This window comes from Pseudoliparis swirei, chromosome 2, assembly GCF_029220125.1.
Source record: "Pseudoliparis swirei isolate HS2019 ecotype Mariana Trench chromosome 2, NWPU_hadal_v1, whole genome shotgun sequence".
Classification (NCBI taxonomy): domain Eukaryota; kingdom Metazoa; phylum Chordata; class Actinopteri; order Perciformes; family Liparidae; genus Pseudoliparis; species Pseudoliparis swirei.
The window spans coordinates 10770866-10797364 of NC_079389.1; the positions used below are offsets into that span (position 1 = coordinate 10770866).

General features: G+C 38.4%; 1 protein-coding gene across 2 annotated transcripts; it reads left to right on the forward strand.

Moving 5' to 3' along the window:
- On the forward strand, positions 1-26257 carry fign (fidgetin). 2 transcript variants are annotated; one of them, XM_056436212.1, is made up of 3 exons: positions 1-105; positions 893-927; positions 19524-26257. In XM_056436212.1, the coding sequence occupies exons 2-3, from the start codon at positions 903-905 to the stop codon at positions 21752-21754; spliced, it is 2256 nt and encodes a 751-aa protein (XP_056292187.1). In that variant the 5' UTR covers positions 1-105; positions 893-902; the 3' UTR covers positions 21755-26257. The 2 variants fall into 2 exon arrangements, with proteins under 2 accessions (XP_056292187.1, XP_056292194.1); XM_056436219.1 differs by lacking the exon at positions 893-927.
- The last annotated feature ends 242 nt before the right edge of the window (positions 26258-26499 follow it).

Consider the following 26499-nt stretch of genomic DNA (forward strand, 5'->3'; position numbering starts at 1 on the left):
CAAATGGCGAGCAGCCGCGCTTAACCTCAGCGAGCCATATTCATTCTGCGCACTCACCGACTCGATGGCACTATAGACCCTGACGCGGCCCCGGCACCTACACAGGTAAGTCGTATATCCGGTCAATACGCGATGTTGTCAAGTCAAAGAGAAACGAGAGAGAGAGAGACAGAGAAAGCGAGAGAGAGAGATAGGGAGCGGGAGAGAGAGAGAGAGAGAGAGAGACCATGTCGCGCATCACAGTTCCGCAGCGCAGTCGGTCCGCGGCCACTCATCCTGCGTTTTGCCTTCGCTTTCGAGCACTCAGTAAACGCTCTGAAGTTTTTCGTCGCCGTAGTTTCCCTCTACGTAGTTTGTTACTTATTGGGTCTGCGGCCAGCCTCTTTTATAACTTTCCTTTGCAACGAAAAGTTTGCGCACGTCTGCTTGAATAAGACGTGCCGCGGTAACCGCGGGCGCGAGGTTAGATGCTGGCAAGTGATCTGTTTTAAAAGTATAGGGAGGGGGCATCATGCTGGTTTAGCTGCTTCCCCTAATGGGCGTCATGAGAAATGTGTGTTTTCTGTCATCCACAGTCTCTCTCACACGCGTCCTATCCTCTCGTTGCAACTCGCGTAAGAAGTGACAGGCTCCAGCCGAGCTCGTGTGGTTTCCTGCGTCTGTTTTTTGTATGATTTCATTTCACTCGCATGTTCCGTTTCCTTTTGGTTTGAATTGTCCATAATTACACGAGCCAGATGAACACCTGAGGAGAGAACAAGGGACTGTGCGCTTTGGAAACTTGTGAAATCCGATAGCTGAGGGAAAAGTGGCTTTAATGAGAGGCAACCTTTGGAATTCCTCCTCGTGAAAATCCCGTTTCTGCTGTTTTCCCCTCTCCTCTTGTTTTTAGGCTTGAAGACATGATCACTAGCTCCAGTATTTATGGTATGTTCATTTTGCAATTATCATTACTATTATTGTTCTTATTTCATCTGTGTCATAGCTCATTAAAAAAGAGGATGTCAATGCAGTGATGTCCTTTTGTCTTCGTGCATGTGTGGGTCATCTTCAACAGTTTACTTAATGTAGGTTATTATAAGAAATGAGCACAGTCCAGAGATTAGGGCACATTGTGTGATTTATTTCATACAAGTGGCATTATCAGTTAAGCTCAAAGTATCTTGTAAAGGTTTAAGAATGTGCACATTATTATTACATTGGTTTGGTTTCTGACATCATTTATGTGCAGTTTAACTTGTTCTCGCTCATTGCACTGCTTTCATGTTTTTATGCATGTAGAACAATATTACATTCCCTTCTAATGGATGTGATGGGTAACACATTTCCATTAAGAGATCACATATAATCCTTATTTTTAGAAACAATTGTTCTTGTGTGTGTTGAGACCAGTCTGCTATGTCATTTAGCCTTTAATTAAATATTGCCCTTAAAAAATGTGTACGAGATATTAGCATGACAGTTGCAAAATGTCATTTGTTTTAAAATTCATGACATGGATCTCTTGCAAATGTTGAGAAAAGTATTTCCTCTCATAAAATGAATTTAGCGTCACAGTTAATATCTAGTCACAAACGATGCCTTGTTTTCAATTATTCTAAATGTAAAAAAAGTAAATAGCACAACAACAATATTTAATTAATACTTAGTAATATAGCAATGCCACAATATGTTGACAATATCATTATTGTAAAGGTAATTATTGAAACACCCTATTCAATTTAGAATGACCTTTAGGAAAACTCACAACTGCCCTTTTTTATGTTTCATTAATGAAGTTGCCGTGCACTTTTATTTACCTTTTCACACTTTGCAACCATTCACGAGTGAAAGTTCATTAAAATTGCTCACAGATGACATCAAAGGCTGCGTCAGAAATAGCTGTTGTTCATGTTCCAGTGGAAATGGTTTGCGACAAGCCAGCAAATAGATCTGAGCCTGGACACAAAGTCAGGAGGAGTAACAAGTTGTGTGCTGTCTCTTTTTTGCAAGCACTTTGTCCTCAGCGAACCATGTTCGCTTCAATAGGACACTTTTCTTAATTGTGTCCACACATTTCATTTGCATGTTTTCCTTTGAGAGGAAATTAACATCATCAGCAGTGAGCTGAAGTATGTTTTCATTCCTCTTCAAAACATAACAGCATTGCAGCATCCGTCACTCAGTGAGAACACAATTTACATTTACCAGCACATTCATTATGTTTGAGTGTTAAGTTGTAATGTGTTTTTGTAAAGTGGGTGTTACATTTTTTAAGTCCGATTTTTACCACCACCCCCGCCTCCACCACCACTCCTTGTATGTGTGGTCGGTATTTACTTTTTTATATATAACAGAATAACTTTAATTTGAGCAGATATGGCTAGGGCGGCAAATAGTTTTAAGCAATTAATGGTATTTAAATTTGGATCCACAGCATGCATATCCTGTGCAGTCTGTTTAAATGTTACATTTTATATTTGCAGTCTCATTATCACTTGAGACTAAAACACACGGATGCAATTGTTTTTATGCTGCAGTATGTTCACACCTAATTTTAGAGGGAGTTGTTTCCAGTATAAGTGAGGTTCATCTTGAAAAAAGAGAATGCATCTGCACAGCGAATACAATCGTCTGGCATTCATTAAACTACTCTTTGAGATTTTTATACTGGGTATCCTAATTACTAAATACAATCCGAGAATATCTATTAGAGTTCAAACCCTGGCAGGGTTCTGTCTGCGCTCCTGCAGTGTCTTAGGGGGCTCTTGCAGGTCCTTACTTAACCTCAGACACCTCCGATGTGCATGGGAAGAAGCTGACAGCTCTGTTTATTTCCTATGATAGCAGTCTAAGCTGTTGCTTGACGTGAATCTCTGAGCCAAATTTGACGACAGATGCTGACCCCCCGTTTTCATCACACTCTTTACTGAGTGTCACACATGTTCACACTTTTAAATGTGTCTGTAAATAATGATAATGCGTTGTGTGAAGTAAACCACAGTAAATAATTACATTCAGCGATCTTCTAGTGAAACAAGGATCTACAAGTATACTTTCTATGTTCAGTCATGTAATGAACACAAATGCAAACAAAGGAAAACATTTTAATCATTTTAAAATGTCTTAATCTCTCTCAAAATGCTGCTTTGCGAGCCTTTAATTGATCGTATACTGACTGCACCACGAGAATCAAACAATGTTTTCAAAAATTAATTGTTTACATAATCTGGCGTTATGTCCATTTCATATATAGTACGGTATATCCTTGATTCATTGTTGGGTTAATCACCAACAAATAATGCAAAGAAAAAAACTAATCATGATTATATGCATCCTATGCAATCTTTGACTTGCTGGTGACATGCTTCTGTGTGAAGCAATTTAGCTGCTCTAAATGTTCTGTCCATAATCAAAAGTGTGTAACACTTTTAGTGATCGCTAAAATTGACAGCATGGCTTTGAAACATTATCACAACAGGACCGACACTTTATATACAGTGGGCGCACTAATGATGACAATTAAAGCCAGCTCCTAAATACCTCGAGCTGATTCTGTGTAAACAGACTGGGATGTCTGCAACGCTGTCTGTAAATTGATGAAGTATTAATCTTTACAGATGGATCTTTTTGTCAGTAACTAATATAACTATGAGAAATTCCATTCAGCCCCCCTTGACAATATGTTTAGAGATCAGCGGAGGATTGTCATTTCATGTGGTGTCTTTCCTATTTTTCTGATAAAAAGCGAGGGAGTTCCCAATGGAGTAAGATGTTAACAGAAGGGACAAAAACATTCCAATCTTTTTTCTTCTAAGTATTCTATGTCTTCCTCCCGCCCTATCCTCTCTTTCTCCCTAGTCTCTCTCTGTCTCTCTCTCTGTCTCTGTCTCTATCTCTCTCTCTCTCTCTCTCTCTCTTGTATCCACATATCTGCCGTTTCCCTCATGGCAGCTTGCTGTGTTATCTTTGTGTGTTTTTCTCTACGCTGACAATTCTTGCAGTGATCTAAGTTGGACTGCATTAGAAAGTGACGGCAGCTGTCTGTTGCTATACTGAGGGACGTGTTTGCTCTACTGCAAAGATGAAGGACCATGAATCCTTGACATCCTCCCTTTCTCTCCCCTCCTCCTCCTTCTACCATCTCATTTAGACACAGCGACTGTCTGCTCAGACTTGTTTTTTTCTCTCTCTGAGTGACAGCATATGGCATGGACATTTTCTAAAATGCATTCGCCTACCATTGGCTGCTTTGCTTTCTTCTTCCCCTTCGTACGTCTTCGAGCTGCAGACCTGTCGTGTTATTTGTTACTCTAATTCAAACAGAAATACTTACAGTTTAATTTAGTTTAACACAGATTAGTGGGGGGGGGGGGGGGGAAACAGTTTTATATTTTGTCTCACAGTTTCAATGCAGCAACACATATTTCTCTGATTGTATTGCATCTATATATATATATATATATATACATACAATACAATCTATATATATATATCTAAATATACTTTATCATATTACATTTTTTTAATTATGTGCAAGTAGGTGTGTGTACCTAATTGTGAGTGTGCATGTGCAGTATGTGTGTGTTTGCCTGTCTGTTTCTCTTTGTGCATGTTTTTTTTTTCAAGAACCAGTTTGAGGGAGGACACAATGCTCTTTTCTCTTTGTCTTTTTTTAATTACATTTGTTAAGAAATTGATCATCCACACATACATCCTGTTATGTTTTTTTATGATCCATACCATCATGCACAATGTGCTTATAGAGCTTAGGGTTCACTGAAAATTGATTAAAACAGAAACATGTTCATAAGTCATGGTGTAAGGTTGATCTATTCAGGCCATATACGCCAGACATTATTATTTAGAACGAGTATGGCAGTTGTTTCTTTAAACTCCTTGTTCTCCTCATTGTCAACACTTTGAAACAGAGGCTTTGTTTCATCTCCTTCACACGAGGTGTCTGTGCACTCATAAGGAGACGAGGCAGCTCCGCGCCTGTTGGGGATTGGCAGGAATAGACAATCCCCAGGTGTACTAAACTAGGTTTAGCATGAAGGCTTTTAATCTGGGAGATTGTAGGAGATTCATGTGCATTCATAGAATTGCCTCTGTAATTATCATACCCCCAGTGGCAGCCAGAGAGACATTTGCCTAAATCACTGATGTCCTCATTACACTGTTTACATTTTAATTAGCATGCTAAATTCCTGATTTATTTTAATGGCCAAAAAGATTGGAGGTCTTCTTATCATTCCTCGTGGCATGTCGTGGACTGTTGGTTTCCTGGCTGTAAATTGCAGTAGTGTGTGCAGCACACTCCAAAAAAAGAGAAATTTACTTGAAGGCTCTTAAAATGATTTATCATGCAGTATTGTGACTGGGAGAATCATTCACAGGTACAGCTCTAGGACAATAGTCTGAATATGGTATGTATCCATAAGAATTCACACAAGGTGATGACTGAATCTGCTTTCATATCTTTAAATTATGTCTTTGGCCAGACTATTTATTATTACTTTAAGGCAGTGAATATCCAACCAACAAGGACTATGATTAACAAAATCTACAATTCCATGACTTTTGGCACTTTGAGCTGTCATTGCGTGCCTGAGTACGGTTGCTTACCATTGAATAACCTTGGTGAAGAGGGTTTTTTTCCCCGTCCTTCTTCCAAGGTGTTTTTTTTATTTGTATTGCATGTTGTTGGGGCGTTTTGTATTGTGAGAGAGCAGCATGTCTTTCACAAGAGGATAAGAGAAAACTCAATATTTTACTGTATTGAAATTCCTCTTGTGTTCCCACAAAACCGTGTCTGACTAATCTGGCCATCGAGGCCGTCATTCTAGCTGGACTGAAAACCCATTCAACAAGAAAACCTTTGTCAGCTTCATTATATATACATATATATATATGTATATATTATATACATATATATATATTACATACATGTATAACATATATTATGTTATAATATATATAGTATTTTCACACAAACAAATGTCAGTAGTCTCAAATTTGTCTTGATGCTTACGATAAAAGCTAGAAGCTGTGATCCCACTGCTTTGATTGAGCTACAAAAACGTGACTCGCTCTAAATGTGATAAAAGATAAAATGTCTAACTGCACGAACAAAATTAGATTTTGAATACATTTGTCTCACAGAATAACTCTGTGTTACAACCATTTCCTTTTGTCATTGTATGACAAGATAATAGTGTTATAATTCATGTATTGAAATACATGCTTGAATTAAGAGCATGCGAGGATTTGCTTTGATTATAAACGTTAATCTTTTGACTGTTTTTCTTTGTCCCGGTCATCACATCTCATGTTAATTGTCTGAAATTGATATTTGCGACAATTAGCTAAAGCGATGATCTGACGAGATGTGAGCTATCAGTGGTTTGTTGCAAGGATCTCAGTGTTTCATTCATCCTCTGTGGAGTCGGTTGGCTGACAGGTCGGCATTGTGCCAAGTGCTGGCAGAGGGGGCCTTGAGTGCCAGCGACGGGAGAGGATGGGTTGAGGTCTGCCTGGTGGCGTGGACAGGGGGGGGGGAGGGGGGGATACGCAGAGGGAAGGAAACAGTGGATAGAGGGGTGAGTACACTGCCATAAAGGTTTGAAGTGTCAGGCTGTGGGAAGGCTGACTCTGTGACGTGACCACAGCAGCATGCGTAGAGGTGAGGCAGAACGACTGGATATGTGAGCGTGTTATGTTGTTGTTATAGTGCCCGGCATATTAGAATTAGCATATTGTGAGCATGCGGCAAATTGGTTAATTCTTCAAGGGAGCTATAATTAAATCTGAAACAATAAGACAACATTTATATTTTGATTACTGGAAGATTAATGCATGCGTTCATGCAATTTAAATTAATAAAAGCCGTTTCTATTTGTTTCCCTTCGAATAACTTGAGTCTCACTTGCATGGTGTAAGTGAATCGTCACGAGGAGTCTGGCTGCGTGGCGTGTGGCCTATTTGACAGTCCCTCTTAGTGTCCACATGGAATAAGATTAATTTAAATATAAAAAAGCGTTCAAGAGGTGAGCATCATCACAGAGCTTTATGAGGGCTGACACTTCTTTTGTGTTCATTATCAGGAAATCACCTCAGGGAGTGGTGTTGACTTTGCAGGGTCTAAAATAGCTGTTACATTGGACTGCCCCACGCTCGCTTCCACTCAAAGTATCTGGGGAGGCAAGGTGGAAATACCAAACGAAGGTTTTGCTGATGAAAGCTAAACATAGTATAAACTCCCACTCTAGCAAAGGAAATCGAGCCATGTGTCCAGTTCTGCTGTCTCGGATGTTATGTGCAGTAAACAAAGGCTCATGTTCGGTTTAAAAAGGTTTGATTCCAGTGTGTGAGGGAATACCTTCAAGTCTTTAGCTGATTGTTTGGCCATGAACCATTTTTTCTCCTGGGGGAGAATAAAAACGGAAAGTATATTTGTATAGTTCTTTTTTTTCTCCTAATTTAAAAGTGATGTTATTGTTGGCATTAATGGGCCTGCACACGGTTTACAGCAGGAGTCTTTCTCTATAGTACAGAGCAATAGCAGATCATCATTGACTTGGAGCACAATGTTTCTGCAGTCAAAACCCTGACTGCATCGCCTCTCCCACATCTTTAAATGGATCCCATGAGTCTTCTGTTCTGTTGTTTCCATTATTCATTTCAAAACTTCCATGTAGCATGGAGAGGCTAGAGGGGTGAAAAATTATTTTGTGTCTGAAAAAAATTGATGTAGAGCAAAGTCACTGCTTTATGCAAAGTGTGCCATGCCTGGGGAACATGTGAGCTGGCGTACTGTTGGAGGAGTCAGTGCTTGGGCAAGGGACGGACTGTGTGTGTGTGGGGGGGGGGGGGGGGGGGCATGCGCGTGTTCCTGTCAGTCCGTCAGTTAGGCTTAATGTGGCTCCCTAGAGGTACCTGGGGGAGACCCATCTAGCACCCAGTCAGCCTCTGCTGGCGGCCAAGCAGTGACAACGGGTTCCCACAGAGAGAGGAAGTGTCATGGTATGTATGTAAACTAGTGAGAGATGACTGGAGACATGTGGCCTGTCGACACCGGGCCTGAAAGTAAAGTAGTTTTGCTCTCTTTGACTTCCTTTCCCTCTTCCCACTTGAGACTTCAGAGAGTGAGCACCAGACTCCACAAAAGCATGGAATACATTGACAACAAGTCAAAGATGTGAATAAAAAGGATGCAAATCATTTGGCATGAAAAGACACATGCTATGTGCAAAGGTTTTGTTTGTCTTTGAAAGGCAAAAAAGGAGTGAGGAGTTTTTAGTGTGCAGAGCTTCAGGCAGCTTTTCTAGGTCACAGGTCATGTGGGTCAGTGTTACACTCCCTGCAGCCTCACTTCAACCCTCGGTCTGGAAATAGAACATGCAACGTCACCCAGCTAGGAGGGAGGTAGATTCCAGACCTCAGTGGCCACGGGCTGCACATGTGGAATCTGCTCGTGTAGTTGACCCCAAATGTTTGAAACTCAGAATGCTCCCAGTAGGATATTGTTATTTCATGCATACCCAAATGAGCAAGGCTGTTCGAATTGCCTTGTACACAGTGGAGCAGTATACTTAGACTCTTCACTGTCTGCGGTTCACAATTCATCAAGGGATCTCGCAGTAGCCAGAGGCAGATTTGTTTAACAGTATGCACATAACCTGTAAGAGAGGCGAAACATTACAAATAAACTGTGGAGTAGTTGTTGTTTTTTATTACATATTTCAAACACATGGAAGAGACTTGAAGAATCAAGCACGCCTTTTGAAAGATTTCACCCAAGTCTTATAAGCCAAGGAGCAAAACAAATATTAGCCTAATTACTATTTTGGTCACAAAAAGCAGTTCAAAATATATTTTTTAGCTGAGTTTCCATGTACCATGTACAGTATTTGTCATAAGTGTTTTTGAGATTATAAAATGTGAATTGGTTGTCAATACAATAACTGTTATGGTAGCTGGTAGTAGTTTAGATTCACACAGCAATGTCCATTAATCAAGTTTAGGTTTTCCCCCCCAAAAAATGCAGAAGGAGCAGGCACTGAACTATGGCTTGTAAAGCAAAAAAATCACATAACATGAACACACACAAGAAGTGCTTACTATTTCCAAGTACCACACATACTCCTTCACACTCGTGTTCAAGTCTATTTTGTATTTCTTTCGAGCGCTTTCATGTGGCACCTAGAATATACAAACTCAAATAGATGCACTTAAGGTTGACTTTCTAATATATATATATATATATATATATAGCTTATATTTTGGTTCCAATTACTTTATAATTCTGGCAACATAGTTTGAATGCAGATTTTCATGTTGACGTGTGTTTCATGATGGTAACCATTGTTACGCAGAGATGAACAGTGATTCAGATATGTTCTATGGTATAGTAGTATTACTAGCATTAAACATGTGATCAGTATTTAGATATTTAGATTGGGAGTATGGTCACAGTATCTCATGTGAGTATTTGTGAGTCCTAACAGTGAACACCTTGCTCTCAACCTAGTAGTGATCATTTGAGAGAAAGCTGCATGTCCAAGTGACGCGTCCTGGTTCCACTTTCTATCCAGGGAAGTAAAATCTATCAGCACTGATGAGTTCATGCTCCCTCAAATATATCAGTGCCAATTGTGTTTCTTGTGAGCTATTGTGCTATTCTCTTGTCTATGTGATGCAAAGAGCCAATTCACATTTGAGCAATGGGTGACCCGAGGTTATGTACATTGATGAGTGGATTTAGTTGCTTAATAGAATTGTGTCGAATTAATTAGCTTTTAATTGGTTGAACTCTGTACATGCAAATGCAGCACAATGTAGAACAATCATTGCTTTAAACTGCATACTGAGGTTGATTTAATGAAATGTAGGAAATGCGTTTGTTGTGTTTGTTTTTCTTCCCAACATACTCGAGGAACAGATGTACAGCACCAACAAGGTTTTAGTTAAACAAACAGAACATAGACATGTTTGAAAAGCCTCCCTCTAAATTTAATTATCTCATCTGTTTTTAACAAAAAAGGCTTTGTGCCACAGATTAACCTTTTTCATTCCTTCTTTTTCTAATCTTTTGAGGAATACTTCAGAATAATTTCCATTGCAAAGCCCCTCCTACTATCTGGCCACTGAGTAATTTCTGCCAAGTCTTTGTCGTTCACCGGCCTCGCAGTGTTTGAAGTTGTCTTCAATGACTGCTGTCATTAAGAACAGAAACGATCACAGTATTGCTCTGCTACAACACGCACACTAATGTTGTGTAACAGTTTAGGCCATTTAAATACTAATTTAAAAGAGAAATATTTGTAAATCATATTTTCTTTCTAAGTTTAGAATATGCTATAGGGTTGCTGCTCTCTCACAACAAGAAACTCCCGAACAAGAATGTTCAAAAATATTTAGTTTGGATGGATAGCGACCACGGACGCCTCTTAGTTCTGATTGGTTGATTTTGAGAACAAGACTTAGTGGGTTAACACAATTTGGACACTACTCTTTGGGAATTTCAGTGTGTTTACATCTTACCTTTTTTCATTGTACATACTTTGAAGTGGTTGATAAGAAGAATATAGATTGCACTTATATTAAAGCATCTTGCATCTAAAGCTAAAGTTTTGAATATAGCTTGAATTGTGACTTCTTTAAATCTCCCCGTCAATTACAGATTTAAAGTTGTGGTTAACGTTGTAAACTGAAACGAAACAATACAAAAACACAACAGAACTACTTGGTGATGTTTAGGGTTGTTTAGGTTAAATAGAAGGTTAATGTGTGGCTATACAAAATATATATTGTTACATAAGGGAGGATGATGGCAAAAGCTCTCGTCCCTGATGAACCACACCTCCCACCCCATGCATGACACTCTCGCAGCTCTGCACAGCTCCTTCAGCCATCGGCTGATTCATCCCCGGTGTCTGAGGGAGAGGTACCACAAGTCCTTACTTCCTGCTGCTGTCAGGCTGCGCAACAAACTGCAGTAGATTGCTGGAGATCCTGGCAAACTCAACACTTTACTCAGCACTTTACTTTACTCAGCACTTTACTTTGTTTTCCCCTTGTATATTTAGTATTAGTATTAGTATTTAGTTTTTTAGTATTTAGTTTTGTGTTTTATAATTATTTTTATTAATGCTCTGATGTGCACCGCTGCTGTGATTTTTGAAATGTCCCCACTGTGGGACGAATAAAGGTATATATCATATCATATCATATCATATCATAACTTAAGTTCTGTATGTACAGTATGTGTTAAACATTTGACATGAGATTTAAAGAAGTCAACAATGACTTTAAGTTTCACATGGGACATGAACAGTGGTCACATACGTGAAAGTCCTTCATTTGTTTGACATATCAATCCACCCGACCTCCTACCTCTACGGACTTACTAATATTGATTAGAAATTTTTTTGTCAAATCTGAAATAAAATATATTTCCTTTGTAATACTGCAGTTATTTTTAGGGGAGAGTCACTCTTCATGTGCAAATATTCTGTCTTTCTATTATTATTTTGTTGGCCATGTCACCTTCAACCCATCCAAATAAACTCATATTGTGGTGAAAGATTCAAAACATACGAAAATAGATATTGCCCCAAAATATATAGTATGTCTAAAATGCTGAACAAAAAAGGTATACATACTGTATATGAATGTGTGATTCACCACTTAACAACTACTTAAAAGGAAATGTAAAATACTTTTCTATTGTTATATTTTTTTTCACATACATAATGCTTAGAAATATTACAATACCTTTAAAACTTTTACAAGCAAATGCTGTAATTCAGCTCCATGTACTGTGCTAACCATGGCACCTTAGCTCTTGGAAGTCATTGTTTGCCAGTGGGCGAACCAATCTTCCAGACAGCTCTTTCCTTGTAAAAGTTCCCCTTTATGGCTTCACTACTGCACTTCAGTAACTTTATTACAGTATAGCTGAAAGATTTCTATTTCATATTGACCTAAGACTGCTGCAGTTGTCTCATTTCACCTTTTGTCTGGCCTGTGTTGGAGAAGTGACCTTCTTTGAGACTTGCAGTCGATACCGCAGAATGCTTCACAATTCTTCGACGGAAAGCCGGCAGTGGTTACAAGCAAACGTCCTTTTTCTGTTCAATTGGGTATTTTCAATTTGATTTCCATTTGAACCTTTAATCAGTTTAATAAGTAGGAAACGGTAAATAGAACAACAGATCACCCCAATTTTCTTAATTTAGCTTATGTTATCGACGAATGCATTTGCATTAATTTCGGTGTAATTACGTTGAATGATTTTAGGCGAATTAAAATAAATCAGGAGTTTCAATTCAACACTTTATTTAGATCCTGTTGTTTTGTGTTCTGTCTGATGTTTTGGTCATGGAGAAAGAATACAACTTTATTATTATTGTTTATTGTATTAGTGTTTACCATCTGATCAATGAACATACAGTATGTGATGCTCTATCTTTAATGTGTATAAATACTTCAACATTGCTGTGTAGCAACCGGCTGCTCTCCAGTAGCCTTTCAGCAGCCGTTTCTCTGTGAATCATGGAAGTAATGTAACTGGCTGTGTACAGTCTGATACGTACGTCAGGATCACACTGTGAAGAATGAGATTTTTTTACAATGTGATTTCCTTCCTGTCTTGCAGGTTAACGTGGCTGTAAAGTCTAATGGTTGGCAGTGTAATCACAGTTGTGAATCGGACCAGTGAACAAGATAATCTGTTAATTTCCAATGGGGCGCGGCCTGTTGGTTTGTAAAACAGACGACTGGCTCCTGGTGCCATTAAACCGCTGCCTCATAGTAGAAGCCAAGATGTTTTAAATGTGATAAAAATCTTTATAGTTTTCAGGTGGGGGGTGGGGGCGGTGGGTTTCTCTTTGATGGGGGTCTTCCTCTGGGTAACAGGACGGTGGGGATCGAAGATGTTAGTGAGTAGCTTTTGGTCAATGAGCCTTCGTGTAGCAAGGTCACAATCTGCCTCTCTTCTCGTGTGAAGTGTGTAAGTGAACCCGTGAGAGGCAGAGTAGCCAAGTTCATAGAGGCTCGCAAAAACCACTGCCTCTATATATATACCTGTAATGTGTCTCTATGGTTAAACTAGTTTTACCAAGCGCTTCAACTGTGTTTGTTTAACTAACAAGCCATTTGAGTATTAATCAGTCATATGCACTTCAGAACACCAGGAAGCCTGTCTCCCATAATTGTGTTAGTGTTATTCAGTGTACAAGTTATTCTTATGAGTAGAGCGCTGTAAATTTAGCATGTGTGTGAATTTAGCAATACTTAGGGTAGTAATGGAAGATGTAGCCTCAGGGGCTTTTTGGCCTGAAAAGTCATGGTTTAATTAGCATCACTGAGACACAAGAATCCCAGTGCCCAGAATCTCTTCACTTCACAATTTACTGTGTTACAGGGTGAAAAATGACAAATTATATGTTCCCCTCCAGCCAAAAGTGTTTATCATTAGTTTAGTCCAAAAACCTGTGGGACTTGAGATAATCCAGGGTATGTAACAAAGAATATATTATGATATCAAATTGAAGATTGCAACATTTGTGTACATTCACTGAGAACTACTGTGAAGTTTGCCATATATATCTATTTATATCACGACAAAATGTGTTGGCCTACTCTTCGATATTGCTGTATACCTACCAAAAACCAGAAGCTTTGTTTAAACAATAAACAAGTTATGATTATGCTGTGGAAGCTGGTCAACAGATGAGTTAGTGTTTTGCAAATCACTCAAAACGTTGTTTTTTTTCACACCTGTCCACTGGAATTTTTAATAAAGATTTTCCAACAGGATTCAATAATGGTTATATTATGTGGACCAATTTGTGCTTAATAATATACACATGATGCTTTCCAGCAGAATGATGCAACATTTCAGATTACTTTAGCAGTACATTACAATACAAATTATGCATTTGTACAGTTAAGTTATGAAATGATTTCTAAGTGGGAACATTAACATCTTTTCATTACATTTCAGATGAAGTATTCAAATCATTAACAGCGCTGTGCCAGTTTCACAGTTTTATTCAGTTACCAGCTCTTACAAGCTGCAGGTAAACTAATGTGCTGCTTAGTAGATTATAGTCATGTTGTAACAGGAGCAGGCTTTCTCTCCACCATCTTGTGTACAAGTCATGCAGGAGTACATTTACTCTGGCTGCCGATACAACTGGTATTTTAATTAAGCACTTCACACTTCTCAATTGTTATATAATACTATCCTTTGTCACAGCAAATGCATTGTCCTCGTAGGGTTTCCAACAAACAACTGCAAATTTACTTCTAACAAAGTGTATTTTTAAATCAATTATGCCTTTAACAAAACCAATTTGTTTATTTTTATTTCTTTTTTTTAATGTGAGTCTATATTAGTTGCAAACAGGAAAAGTACTGTGGTTGGTGACATTTATAATTCAAATGTATACAAACAGGAGAGGTGTTTAATAGACTAATTTAATTCAACATACAACTTGGATGTAGACTCAGCAATTGGTTATCAGAAGTAACAAGTGTTGTGATAACTATTGTGACTTAGCAGTAGTGATGAGTATTTATAATTCTGGTCACCGTGCCAGATTTTGATTGTGTTATCTGAAAATAATATGCAAACTGCTCAGGAATACAACATGTATTTCATTCATACTGCTGGTATTTACACAAACTGACAAGACAGGGACCTCATTGTGCCCATATTGATGAGATGACCTAGGTAAATAAGACGACTTGTGGTTTTCTAAAATAAATGCATACTTATTAATACTCAATAGACACCAGCCAACATCATCTCCCAAAATGTATTCTACGGGATATCATAGTAGGATATTTCAAATGTGTTATCATTAATGTAACTGTTATTGCTTTGGGTGAATTCCTGCGCGATTATTTCTAATAGTAAATTAATTAGTTATGCTTGCTTTTATCAAATTGTTTTCATTGTTTAATGAATATATTTCTCTCATTGTGACATTAACTGCACAATTTAAGGCTCTCGCAGGTTATGATGAACATTTGTTATTAATTTAATTTTCATTATAATTGTGTTCATGATTCATTACATTAATTAAAAGACTAACGGAGAACAACAAGTATCTCTGGATGTACAACATCAAACCATGTCTTCTAATATCTAACATTCTATCTTATTTTGAACCTTAAATTGGATCAGATTAATCCTATTTGATTATTTTTTATTAGCAAAATAATAGCAGGTTATCAGGAACATTTGTGTGGCCTACTTTCACTGTTTTTATCTAAAGTATTGTGGCACAGATAACTGTATTGTAGTCATTTAGAAATGCTGCTTTGAATGAATAACCTGTGTTTACAAATGGACTGTCTAACTCACATTGACACAGGAATATGTATCCCTGACTGGCAGGTCAACTACAATAAACGTACTGTTTAAGTGCATGCTTGCACAATTATTTGTCACCTTAAATAAGTATAGAATCCACTGGCATTGGTGGATTTTGATAGTGTGGAAACATGCTAGAAATGTGCTGCCTCGGGTGATCGGACTGTGAAATGAATGGGCAGTAGCCCTGTAAAAGACAGTGACTGAGGAAGACATATCTTTTCAAAAAGAGGGGTTAAATGGCACCCTGTCGTCTACAGATTGGAATTACTGCCGCATGGAGCTCTAAATTGAGTTTAAATAGTCTTAACTGGATATGTGAGATGAATGAGACTCTATCGCTGTACCGATTACCATTTCACATTGTATTCGAATGTTTTGCCCCACCCCTACTTAGAATATCTCCAGTGAATTTGAATATGAATATGAGCTTGTTTTTATTTATAAACGTAATTACTGTCTGTCTGCAATATTTGCACGCTTGTCAAGTAGAGTGGTCTGTGTGTGCAGAATAAAAGCAAAAACTCTCATAATTATGTTTATGTCCGGCGATGGAAATCCCAGGGTTGTAATTATCAGTAATTATAAATACTTTTCAACATGTCTACTGCCTCAGCTGGGACCATTGTTTGGTGTGAAGTGCAGAGTTTGTGCAGCTTAATTATGACATTGTACATGACTAAATGTACCAGTCTGCTTTAGCCCTGCAAAACACTTCCAGTGCATAATCACGCTCAAGTCTGACTTTAAAGAGCTCATTACAGTTAGTTTTCTAAAGAGCGGCTTATTAAACACAGTTACCTAATAAGCATCTTTGATGGTGCAAATTGGTAAAAATGGTAATGAGTCTGATTAGGCCACGTTTCAATTACGACAGCTTTCACTTCCCTCCCCCTCTCCCTCTGCCTCAACCCTCCCACCTTCCCCTCCCCCAAACCAAAAAAGAAAAAGAAAAGTCCAGCTCTTTATGCTTGGGAATCCTCCTGGAAGGCATTTTGCTCTCTCTCACTCTCTGTGTCTCGACTCCATCTCTCTCTCTCCCTGTGTCTCACATACACTCACGTATACGCAGAAAAAGGAAAAGAAAACCGCCGTGCTTCCTTTCAGCAGCGCAGTAATGAATAGAGAATTGTGCAAGCGGCGGTCCAATTTACGCGCTGGGAAATTGGATGGACAAAGTGGAGGTTCACTCTTGTTTGCTTAAAAACGGCCTAGGCTACCAGATTAATAGTTCCCAAAAAGGTCAGCATCTCTGTTTCAGCGCTAATGATAAGTGAACCAGAAATTAAACACCATAGAGTAGCATAACACTATGGTATCACAAGTCTATTGAATTTCGCCTCCACCAGGTCTTTTTGTCTTCAAAGAGAGTGAGATATTCTAAAGTAAATCATATAAAACATAAATTGTCACTTTTAATCCCAGGGATGATTCTTTAAAATGATATTTTTATAATGATATTAAATGATATTAATGATATTATATTTATGCGTCTTTGGGTACTTAGAAAAGCGCTATAGAAACCTGAATTATTATTATTATTATTATTATTATTATTATATTATATTCAAACTAAATGTGTGTTTTTGATCATTCAGATATGATTCACCCTCTAAGACACAGATCAATTAGATGACTGACAAACTAAATAGTATTTTATCCTAACATCGTCTATAAGATTTATGCCAGAGGACAATTCAGATCTATGAATTGACAAACACAGTGATCCAACAAAGGCTGTACTTGTTGGTGGCTAATCAGTGGAATTTGAGCTGGAGCCCCGAGGCTATCTGAAAACATTCCACTAATGGAGCGCTCTGTAATTATACCATTTCAAAGAAAGACAAAGGGACCTGTAGATGTTTTATTTGAATTTCCAGGCAGGTGGAATAAAGGACAACCATTTTACTGTGATGCCAAAGTACAAGATCATTACGCTAATGCACTGCTTGTGTGTGCATGTGGGTGCTTTTATGTCGATGTGTGTGTGTGTTTGTGTTTATCTGCATATTTGTGTGTGGATGCATTTACTATCAACAATATAACCTTTGTATAAACCAAACTCTTGAGTGTCTGATTCTACTTCAAATCGTGTGCTTAATATATTATTAAAAGAAAACTGGTTGAGGCATTGGATCATTTTACAAAATATGATAACATTCATTGAGTTATTGCTATTGAATGCAAAACAAGTTTATTTGACGCAGTTAATCAAATATGTGTTCTTGTATTTATATTTTTATGTTCTGTATTAATTTTTTTCTTTTTTCGTGTAAATGAAAATTATTTTTCCCAAAAATCAAATATCATGTTTGAGTTCCTTTCTAAGTAGTGTAGAGTGTGTTTCTAACAGTGTGCTGTACTTAGATAATCATCTTGGAGGATATCTATTTCATAAAATACCTAATGCTCAAAGATCTCAAGTACACTTAGTGAATAGTAGTCCTTTGATTGTCCAAAGTGGCACATTGTTCAGAGAGGATTAACAGTAATAGAAGAATCACACTCAATAAGATGTGTGCAATCTTGTTATTGACAAAATGTGCCTTGAGTGTAAATGAACTACTGAATGACATCTTTTGATTTTATTTTAGCAATAATGTAGATAAACACTTATTAATAGTATTGTAATGCAACAAGAGAAACAGGCATCATTGGAGGATAACTACACTTAAAACAAATTAAAACATGCACCCACCTCCAAACTTAACACAACAGCTGAGCTAGAATGTGGGGGGTGACTAATACTTAAATTATTGCAGATACACATGAGTGTAAAGCTTCGATCTGTAGTTATCTTTGTCACTGCCCCTGTGATACTACAACTTGTTTTCATATTCTATTTTCTGTAAATTGATGAACCATTCTGTTCCAGCACAGTATGGCTACCATATTTGTCATGCCTGGGCTTTTTGCCTCAGGCTTTTTTTTTCTTAATCATTAGCTTGGATGGTTGACAACCATGTGAGCCATAGCATGGAGCTCTTTGACTAAAACCATGTAAATTAACACAATTAGTGCAGCATCATCCTGCTAATTAGCTCCGGGTGTCTAGTGTGGCGGGTGGGCAAGTAGCTGGAAGGGAGTCAGAAGGGAATCCGCAGACAAACATTGCATTTGTAATCTGCCTTTGGACAGTAGCTGTTTGTTGCCTAAATCCTGTGATATGGACTTAACGTACTGAAGTATAAAGAATAGCGCTGCAGTGCCGGATTAGCAAAGGCATGGACCATTATAACAGGCAGGGGAAGTTTAGTTAAATGCATTTTTCTCTCAAATGGTCTTTTAGCTTTTTGTCCGATTCGTGTTGATGTAAGACATTTGCGGCTCTATGAACTATCTTGATTGTTTCATGCCGTAACCTCTTTAATAGTCTACATTCTTTGAGGCACAAAGTACAGCCTCTGATAATCCCAAGCAGAGTTATAGATGACAGCATGTGTAAAGTCTTTTATTTGCAGATTGACTGTAGGATTTAACTTGATTATTCATGTAATTCAAACTCTCAAGGCCAAATAGAGTGGCCGAGAGATGCCGCAGAGAAAAAGACAAGTGAAGCATGTTTTGTTTTTTTCCTCCCCTCCCTCACTCTGTGGACTAGGAAGTCGTAGGAAGACTGGAAGTGGATGTAATTCATGCTGGGCTGAGGGGTTTGTGTGATGAAAGCAACAGAGCGCTGCCAAGGAAGATTGCTTTGCTGCGCTCCTCCAAGCAGATTTGAAACTGTCTCAGAATGCCTCAGATGAGAATTGGATTATAGACTGACCTGCTATGTCTGTGTCATTCTGCTCTGTGTTGGCTGGATTACACCACGCTAACCAGGTGTCGGCTCCCATATCCTACCCATACCGACCATGGTGTGTGTTCTGTTAGTGTTGTCTGTTGGACATATGGGAGACATTTGGACCGGTTTTCTTTAAACATTTTCCTTAATTATGTCAGAAAAGCCTCTCCCTCTTTTCTTTGCACTTTCTCATCGTTTTTCTCCCAAATTATTAAAATCAAATGTCTGTATTATATACTTTTTCCCACAGTATTTTACTATTACTATTTGATTATTATAGAACATTTAATGTATAAAATATTATTTGCAATGATTATTACTGATGATATAATGCTTACTTTGACATATTTCTTCCTTATGCACAATATCCAGGTTTAAAGATGCAGTGGACCCCAGAGCACACACAATGGGCTGAACAACACTTTGACATCTCATCCACTACCCGCTCGCCAGCACACAAAGTAGAGGCCTATCGGGGCCACTTACAACGAACATACCAGTATGCATGGGCAAACGATGACATCTCTGCACTGACGGCCTCCAATCTGCTTAAGAAATATGCAGAAAAGTACTCCGGGATCCTAGAGGGCCCAAATGAGAGAGCCCTGCTGTGTTCTTACTCTGATAGCACCACTGGACTCATGAATGGACGAAAGTCAGAGAATGAGTGCTGGCAGGAGGGGATTTACCCAATGAACTGTGCTCCAGATGTTATATCTGTGAGCAAAGCTGGAATGACAGCTGCACTACCCCCTACAGATGTGTCGGCTAGCATAGGCAGCTCCCCGGGGGTGGCCAGCAGCTTGTCTGAGCCTAGCTATTCCAGCAGTAACTGTGGGAGCCACACAGCCACTACTCTCCACTCAGGCCTCCCCTCTCAGGAATATACTGCCAGCTACAACGGCTCTTACCTGCATTCTAGCTACAGTGGCCAGAGTACTCCCGCCCTACCCTCCCCACACCCTTCTCCTTTGCACAGTGCTGGGCTCTTACAACCACCGCCTCCACCTCCTCCCCCTACCTTAGTGCCGAGCTACAACACTGGGTCTCCAAACCTTCCCAGCTACAATTATCCTCCAACAGGGTATCCTTCTCAGACTGCTGTTGGCCCTGGTTATAGCCCTGGGGGAGCACCCCCTGCTTCTGCTTATCTGCCATCCGGTATCGCAGCTCCGACACCAATCCCTCTTTCCACCCTGCCTGGCTACACCTACCAGTCCCATAACCATACACCAATTGCACCAACACCTTTGAACGGAAGCTCATCCAACTTGTTAAAACGAAAAGCTTTCTACATGAGTGGACATGAAGATATGGACTCTAGCTATGGTAATTTCAACTACAACCAACAGCGCTCTTCACAGAGCCCGATGTACAGAATAACAGACAGTGTCTTAGACTCAAACAGGGGCAGTGGCTTTGACAGAAATGCTGAAGCATCGTCTTTAGCATTCAAGCCAACCAAACAGCCAATGTCTTCTGATCAAGAAAGAACATTTATTCTACACTCTGGCAGAGCACTAACTCCCCCATCCTATGGATTAACCAAAAGCTCTGTGGGTGATCTCAGAACCGAGTCCTACAGCAAGTTTGGATCCCCTGTCATGAGCGAACAGACTGAAGAGCACACACAACACCTCTCTCACTCCCTAACAGGGCCTGGCATTGGTGCAGCTACCTCGTCCATCCATGCTGCAGAGGAACAACTGAAGAATAGTGACTCCAACCTGGTGGAGATGGTGACCACAGAAATTCTTCAGCAAGGCCCTCCAGTGGACTGGAGCGACATTGTGGGACTTGATATGGCCAAAGCAGTCATTAAAGAGGAGATAATATGGCCCATTTTAAGGCCAGATATGTTTAGTGGACTTACCACATTACCTCGGAGCCTCCTTTTATTTGGACCTCAGGGAACTGGTAGAACACTGCTAGCTCACTGCATGGCCAGCCAACTGGGGGCTGCCTTCTTGCAACTCAGCAGCTCAGCTCTGGTCACCAAGTGGCTAGGGGAAGGGGACAAGATCATTCAAGCTTCTTTTCTGGTGGCCCGGTGTCGCCAGCCAGCAGTGGTGTTCATCAAAGAGGTGGACCTGCTGCTCTCAGACCAGCTAAGTGAGGAGAGTCCATTGAACCGCCTCAAGACTGAGCTCCTCATGCAGCTTGACAATATTCTGACCTCCGCTGAGGACCATGTCCTCGTGGTCTGCTCCACCAATAAGCCTGAAGAGATTCCAGAGTCCCTACGGAGGTACTTTACCAAGCGACTGCTCATCCCCTCGCCTGATGGGACAGCACGACACCAGATAATCAGCCAACTGCTCTCACAGCACAACTACTGTCTTAGTGACAAAGAGATGTCACTCCTGGTTCAGAGGACAGAGGGCTTTTCTGGACTGGATGTGGCTCAGCTGTGTCAACAGGCTGTGGTAGGTCCTCTCCATGGCATTCCTGGTACTAACCTGTCAACCATCCACCCCACTCTCATGAGACCAGTCTCCTACCAAGACTTTGACAGTGTGTTTTGCAAATTCCAGCCTAGCATATCACAAAAACAACTTGACATGTACACTGAGTGGAATAAAACGTTTGGTTGCAGTCAATGAAAAAGACTCATCAAACACAATGTCTTTAAACTGTCGTTAAACCCTGTAGTTCAATACACAAGTTGTTGACCTTCAATGAAAGAGAAACATAATTAACAATTGTGACATGAAAATACTATATAGAGTAAAAGGATTGCCCTTTGACCAAATATGACAGTCTGGACATCACACATTGTAAACGTTAATTGTGGCTGACTTCAGATTCTCACTAAAACTGTAACGATTTTGAAGAAGTTTCCCGCCCCTTTTTTGTGTATATATATATATATATATATATATATATATATATATACACACACACTATTCTGCTGATCTTGAGATTGTGTTGCTATCAAGTGCCTAAGGTGGTGCTGTTAAGTATTTTTGTTCTTTTTGCCTCACAATCTTCATTGGTGACATGTGCTAATATTTTTTTTTTTAAGCTTTAAAATGAGACAAAAAATGTGCTCTCTGTTTTACATTTGTGTTCTACAGCTGTGTCTTTTGTGCTCTCTGTGAACAGTTGTGGTTAATTAGAGGTAAACTACATGTGTTGGTATAATTTCAGTTGGGCTTCATTACCTGACATAGGTGTTATCAATGTGTAAATCCTTTAATTACAATACCATGGACATACTTTACGTACAATGTGATTTGTTTTCTAGCAAACATTTAGGTGAATTTGGCTGCTGTACTCTCCACTAAAGATCAACAAATACTATTTTACAATATGACCTCAGTCTAAACAATAAATTACGATGTAATGCTTTTAGAATACTGTTTCAATAGTAATTCATAGTGTTTCACATAAATGTAAAATTCTAACATTAATTCCTTTGATTTTCTCTATTTTAAAACTCAGGAAAGTGAAGATGATATGTACAGTACCTCATACGCTTGTGGCAACGCATCACTGCAAAAGCATTTGGCTTGCATCTGAAATTCCATCATCGAACAAATCTAAAGCTATACAATACCTCAAAAAGCTCAGAATGAAATTATACGGTTTCTACAATGAATGTATGATAGTAAATCTGGTTTATTCATAAGAAAAAAAAGTAATTAGTTTGGGTCTCTTTATTTTAGCTTGTGGTGATGCAGACCTGAGAGAAATTCAAAAGTTGCAGACAAACATCTTGGGGTTTAGGAAGACAGCTGCCCCAAGCTATTTCATTCCATCCTTCTGATGTTTTATCATTAATGAAACCTAAGGATTATGTATAGCCTAAGTTAATTTCTACCTCAGTTTGTTGGTTATCTCTGGAAGTCACATACATCAAGCGTGAACAATGTCAGCACCTATTTTGCTTGTTTTAAGAGGAAACCTTTTGAGAGAACACCAAACAGTGTTTTGTTGTGAACCAAATCTATTAGCTTTACATTCTGATAACTCCCAAGAACCACATAATGCACTTAAAGGGGAATACCACTGAATATCAGGTCTGGAATACACTATGCCTTTGCCTTAGGACACATTGGTCTGTAGTAGCTAACATTCACCAGTGGATGTTGTTGCCATTGCTTGTTTGGCCCCTGAATATGTGATGTCAAATGTGACAGCTGTTCGTACACATCATCTGGCTTGAAACCAATTCCATTATGATAATATAAAATATTGGTTTGTCTCTCTTAGGTCATAACTGTAACATTCATGAATTGAGTGGCATTCCTTTTTAAGAACATGTCTTGACTGTACACAAAACTGTTATTTTTACTAAATGTTGTAATTTTCACATTTACATGTTTAAACATTTGTATGTTTACACTGCTGTTAATCATTACTTGCTGCCATTAACCAGTATATTTCCATGCAACTTTTTTTGGGACAATGAAAGATCAGGACTGACAGCTGAATTGGCAAGTAAGCAATGTTATTGAATGTAATATGTCCTCTGTGCAGTAAGGAAAGCAAAGCACTCGCACATTGAAAACTGCCACTGAAGTAGATAGCACTGTAGGTGTACGTGTACCGCAGAGGCACTAAAGGACCTTGTGTTTGTTTTTTACAAAGAGTTCCCTTCATCTTTGTTGCCTATTGCACATGTTGTACGTGTTCTTTATTATTATACAATGTGGATATTGATTGATTGATAAATACTGTACAAACGTAGTTAATTAAACATAGACCTTTTTTACTTTCTGTATACATACACAACATCCAGGGGATCCATAGACACATTTGTTTACTCATTAAAGTGTCCAGCAAAGTCCATTTGGAAGTTTCAAACATGAAAAATGTGTAGTTAAACAGAAAAAATAGGCAAATAATCATGTAAAATACTTTTTAAAAAGCCCCTTAACTAGTTTATCATTTGTGAATGCACTTTGAGGTGTTTATTGGTTTAGAACTTGCTTGAAGCCAAAGTGAAACAGTTTTGAACACTTTTGAATAGGGTGATTTATTTTTGGAAGTTTCAGTGACCTTAATACCACAGTATGATCTGTGGACATTGGACACGAGGCATTGCAAGTTATTATATCGCAAGTATGTAAAATATATGTAGGTTTTGTAAAACATTTGTAGTTTTTCACTTTTGTCTGGTCTGAGTTTATTAGTTTATGGAGTTCATTCACCCCTTCCTGGGGACCAAATCAAAACTTGGCTAATTTGTTTCTATTCAAAAAAGCAGAACTTGTCATATACCACAAATTGTGTTACACGCTAGACTATAATTGTGTTGTGTTCATGATTGATAATTTTAAGAAGTAATTAAACTCATAGCACATTTTTTATCAAGAAGGGGATAAGGAACCCTCAGTTCCATAAACAATAACAGATTTCACAAGATTAAGAGGATCACTGTTCATGAATTTACCAAGAGATATATGTTAAAAGGGGGAAAACTCAAATTAAGTAGTACTTGTAATCACTCTGACATCAACAGCTTTTTAAAAATGTTTTTTTACTATTGTCTCTAACAGGGCACTAGAGCACACTGTAATACAAGGCAGATAGATAATAAGTTACATTTGTATGATTTTATTTGCATCACAGCTAGAGAGTGAAACGCCTTACAGCAACATCTGATATTAGGAAGACAATGGCAGTTATTTAGATAGGGTGTATATTTCAAACAGATGTAACATAATAATTTGTTATTGAGGGTGATGGGATGAAAGGGCCAACAGCCACAACCAACACATGAGCAGAACCTATGAGAAGCACATTGAGTCTCACAGTGACGCCAACTCAGCCACTTGAATTGCTTTTTTTCCTAAATATGTCAGTATATCTGTAATCATTTTTTGTTGAGAACTGCTTCAGACTTTGATTCCATCTTTATGTAGTTCTATAATCTGTTATTCTTTATAACCATTTCTACCTCATTGCTACATATTGTAGTACTTATGTCCTGTCATTTTGAATGTCATGCATTTGTGGATAAAAATTATTTTTTTCTTTTTTGAAGAAGAAGAAGATAAAATAAAGAAAATATGCGTGCCCTTGAATCCGAGCAGTCTAGCTCACAAAGACTGTCTTTACACTATCAAGTACAAGTCAAGAAAAAAATATGGCACCTTGAAGGCAAGGAAACCACTATTCATACTAACGTACTGTTTATTTACAATACCACCTGTCCATTGAATTGCTGTAAAGATGTTTCACAAAGGCACCGAAGCAATTCCAATTAATTTCCTAAAACTAACAAATTGCTTTATTTCCTGTAAATTGTTGTAGTGCGCATGTTATCGTGTGTGTATGTGCACTTGCAATCCACATCCAAGTATGAGGGGATTACTTTAAGAAAAGAAAAATCAGAGTTTTTACTTTTCATATTCATGTACAGAGAATAAACTTGCACATAGCTGTACGTATTGTACATTTGCTAATGATATACAGCATACATAAAAACAATTCACCACATACATGTGTATATGTGTGTATCAATTTAAATGTATTTGAATTTCAAGGTACATGAAGGTTATTGAAATACTAAATAAAGTCGTTATACCTTTTTTTGCTGAAAACTGGATATATTTTGTAACTGTACTTAATTAAATTTGCAATAGTGTAATTCATTTAAGCCTGTGCTATTTCCGTTTCAAGCTTTTGTGTGTGGAACACCGTGTCAGAGCCATGACAATTTAAATTATAACTTCTTTGTTTCACTGGTGTTTGACAACAATAAAGTGAAATTAATTCAGTTTGCGGCGGTTTACAGAGAATGATTTTATGGCTTACTTTTTATTTCATTCCTCTCACCGAAACACCTCGAATAATCCATGATAACTTTTTAATTCATACTTTTTTTAAATTAGGAAGTAAACAGCTGTGTTTAAACATCCGCTTTCATGTAATTATGAACTAGTATAGGTGTTGTATGCATGGGAAGTTTCTGTGCAAATTAACTAATGAGAAAAATACCCGGCATATGTGTCAGTGTTGGTAATTCTCTTTTTTTATCCCGTGAGTTTGTCAATATCAGCTGTTGGTGGAGTTTATAACCATAACTAACATATATGTACTATTTCATGATTCAAAACACGGGGTGTAAAACAAATCAAATACATTATGTACCTGTATTATGTCGTGTATGCTAATCATTTGGGCAAAGAACCATTCTTTGCACTGAAAATTATGAATAAAATATGTTTTCATTTCCATAAAGCCTTTCTAATTAAAGAGTCGTAGATGATGTGGAGTAACATTACAGTAATCAGTTCACAAAAACGAAGGAGTGTGAAAATGGTTATTTCATTGTACCAGTGCACTGTCAGTGTATGAATACTCTCCGTCACAAGCATTGATAAGCTTGTCAAGGCGG

What these genes read in the sequence shown, in the direction of transcription:
- fign (XM_056436212.1), top strand. Translation starts at nt 903, where the DNA reads ATGATCACTAGCTCCAGTATTTATG. An exon ending in CACTAGCTCCAGTATTTATG is followed by an intron (nt 928 to 19,523) that starts GTATGTTCATTT and finishes CACAATATCCAG; the next exon opens with GTTTAAAGATGCAGTGGACC.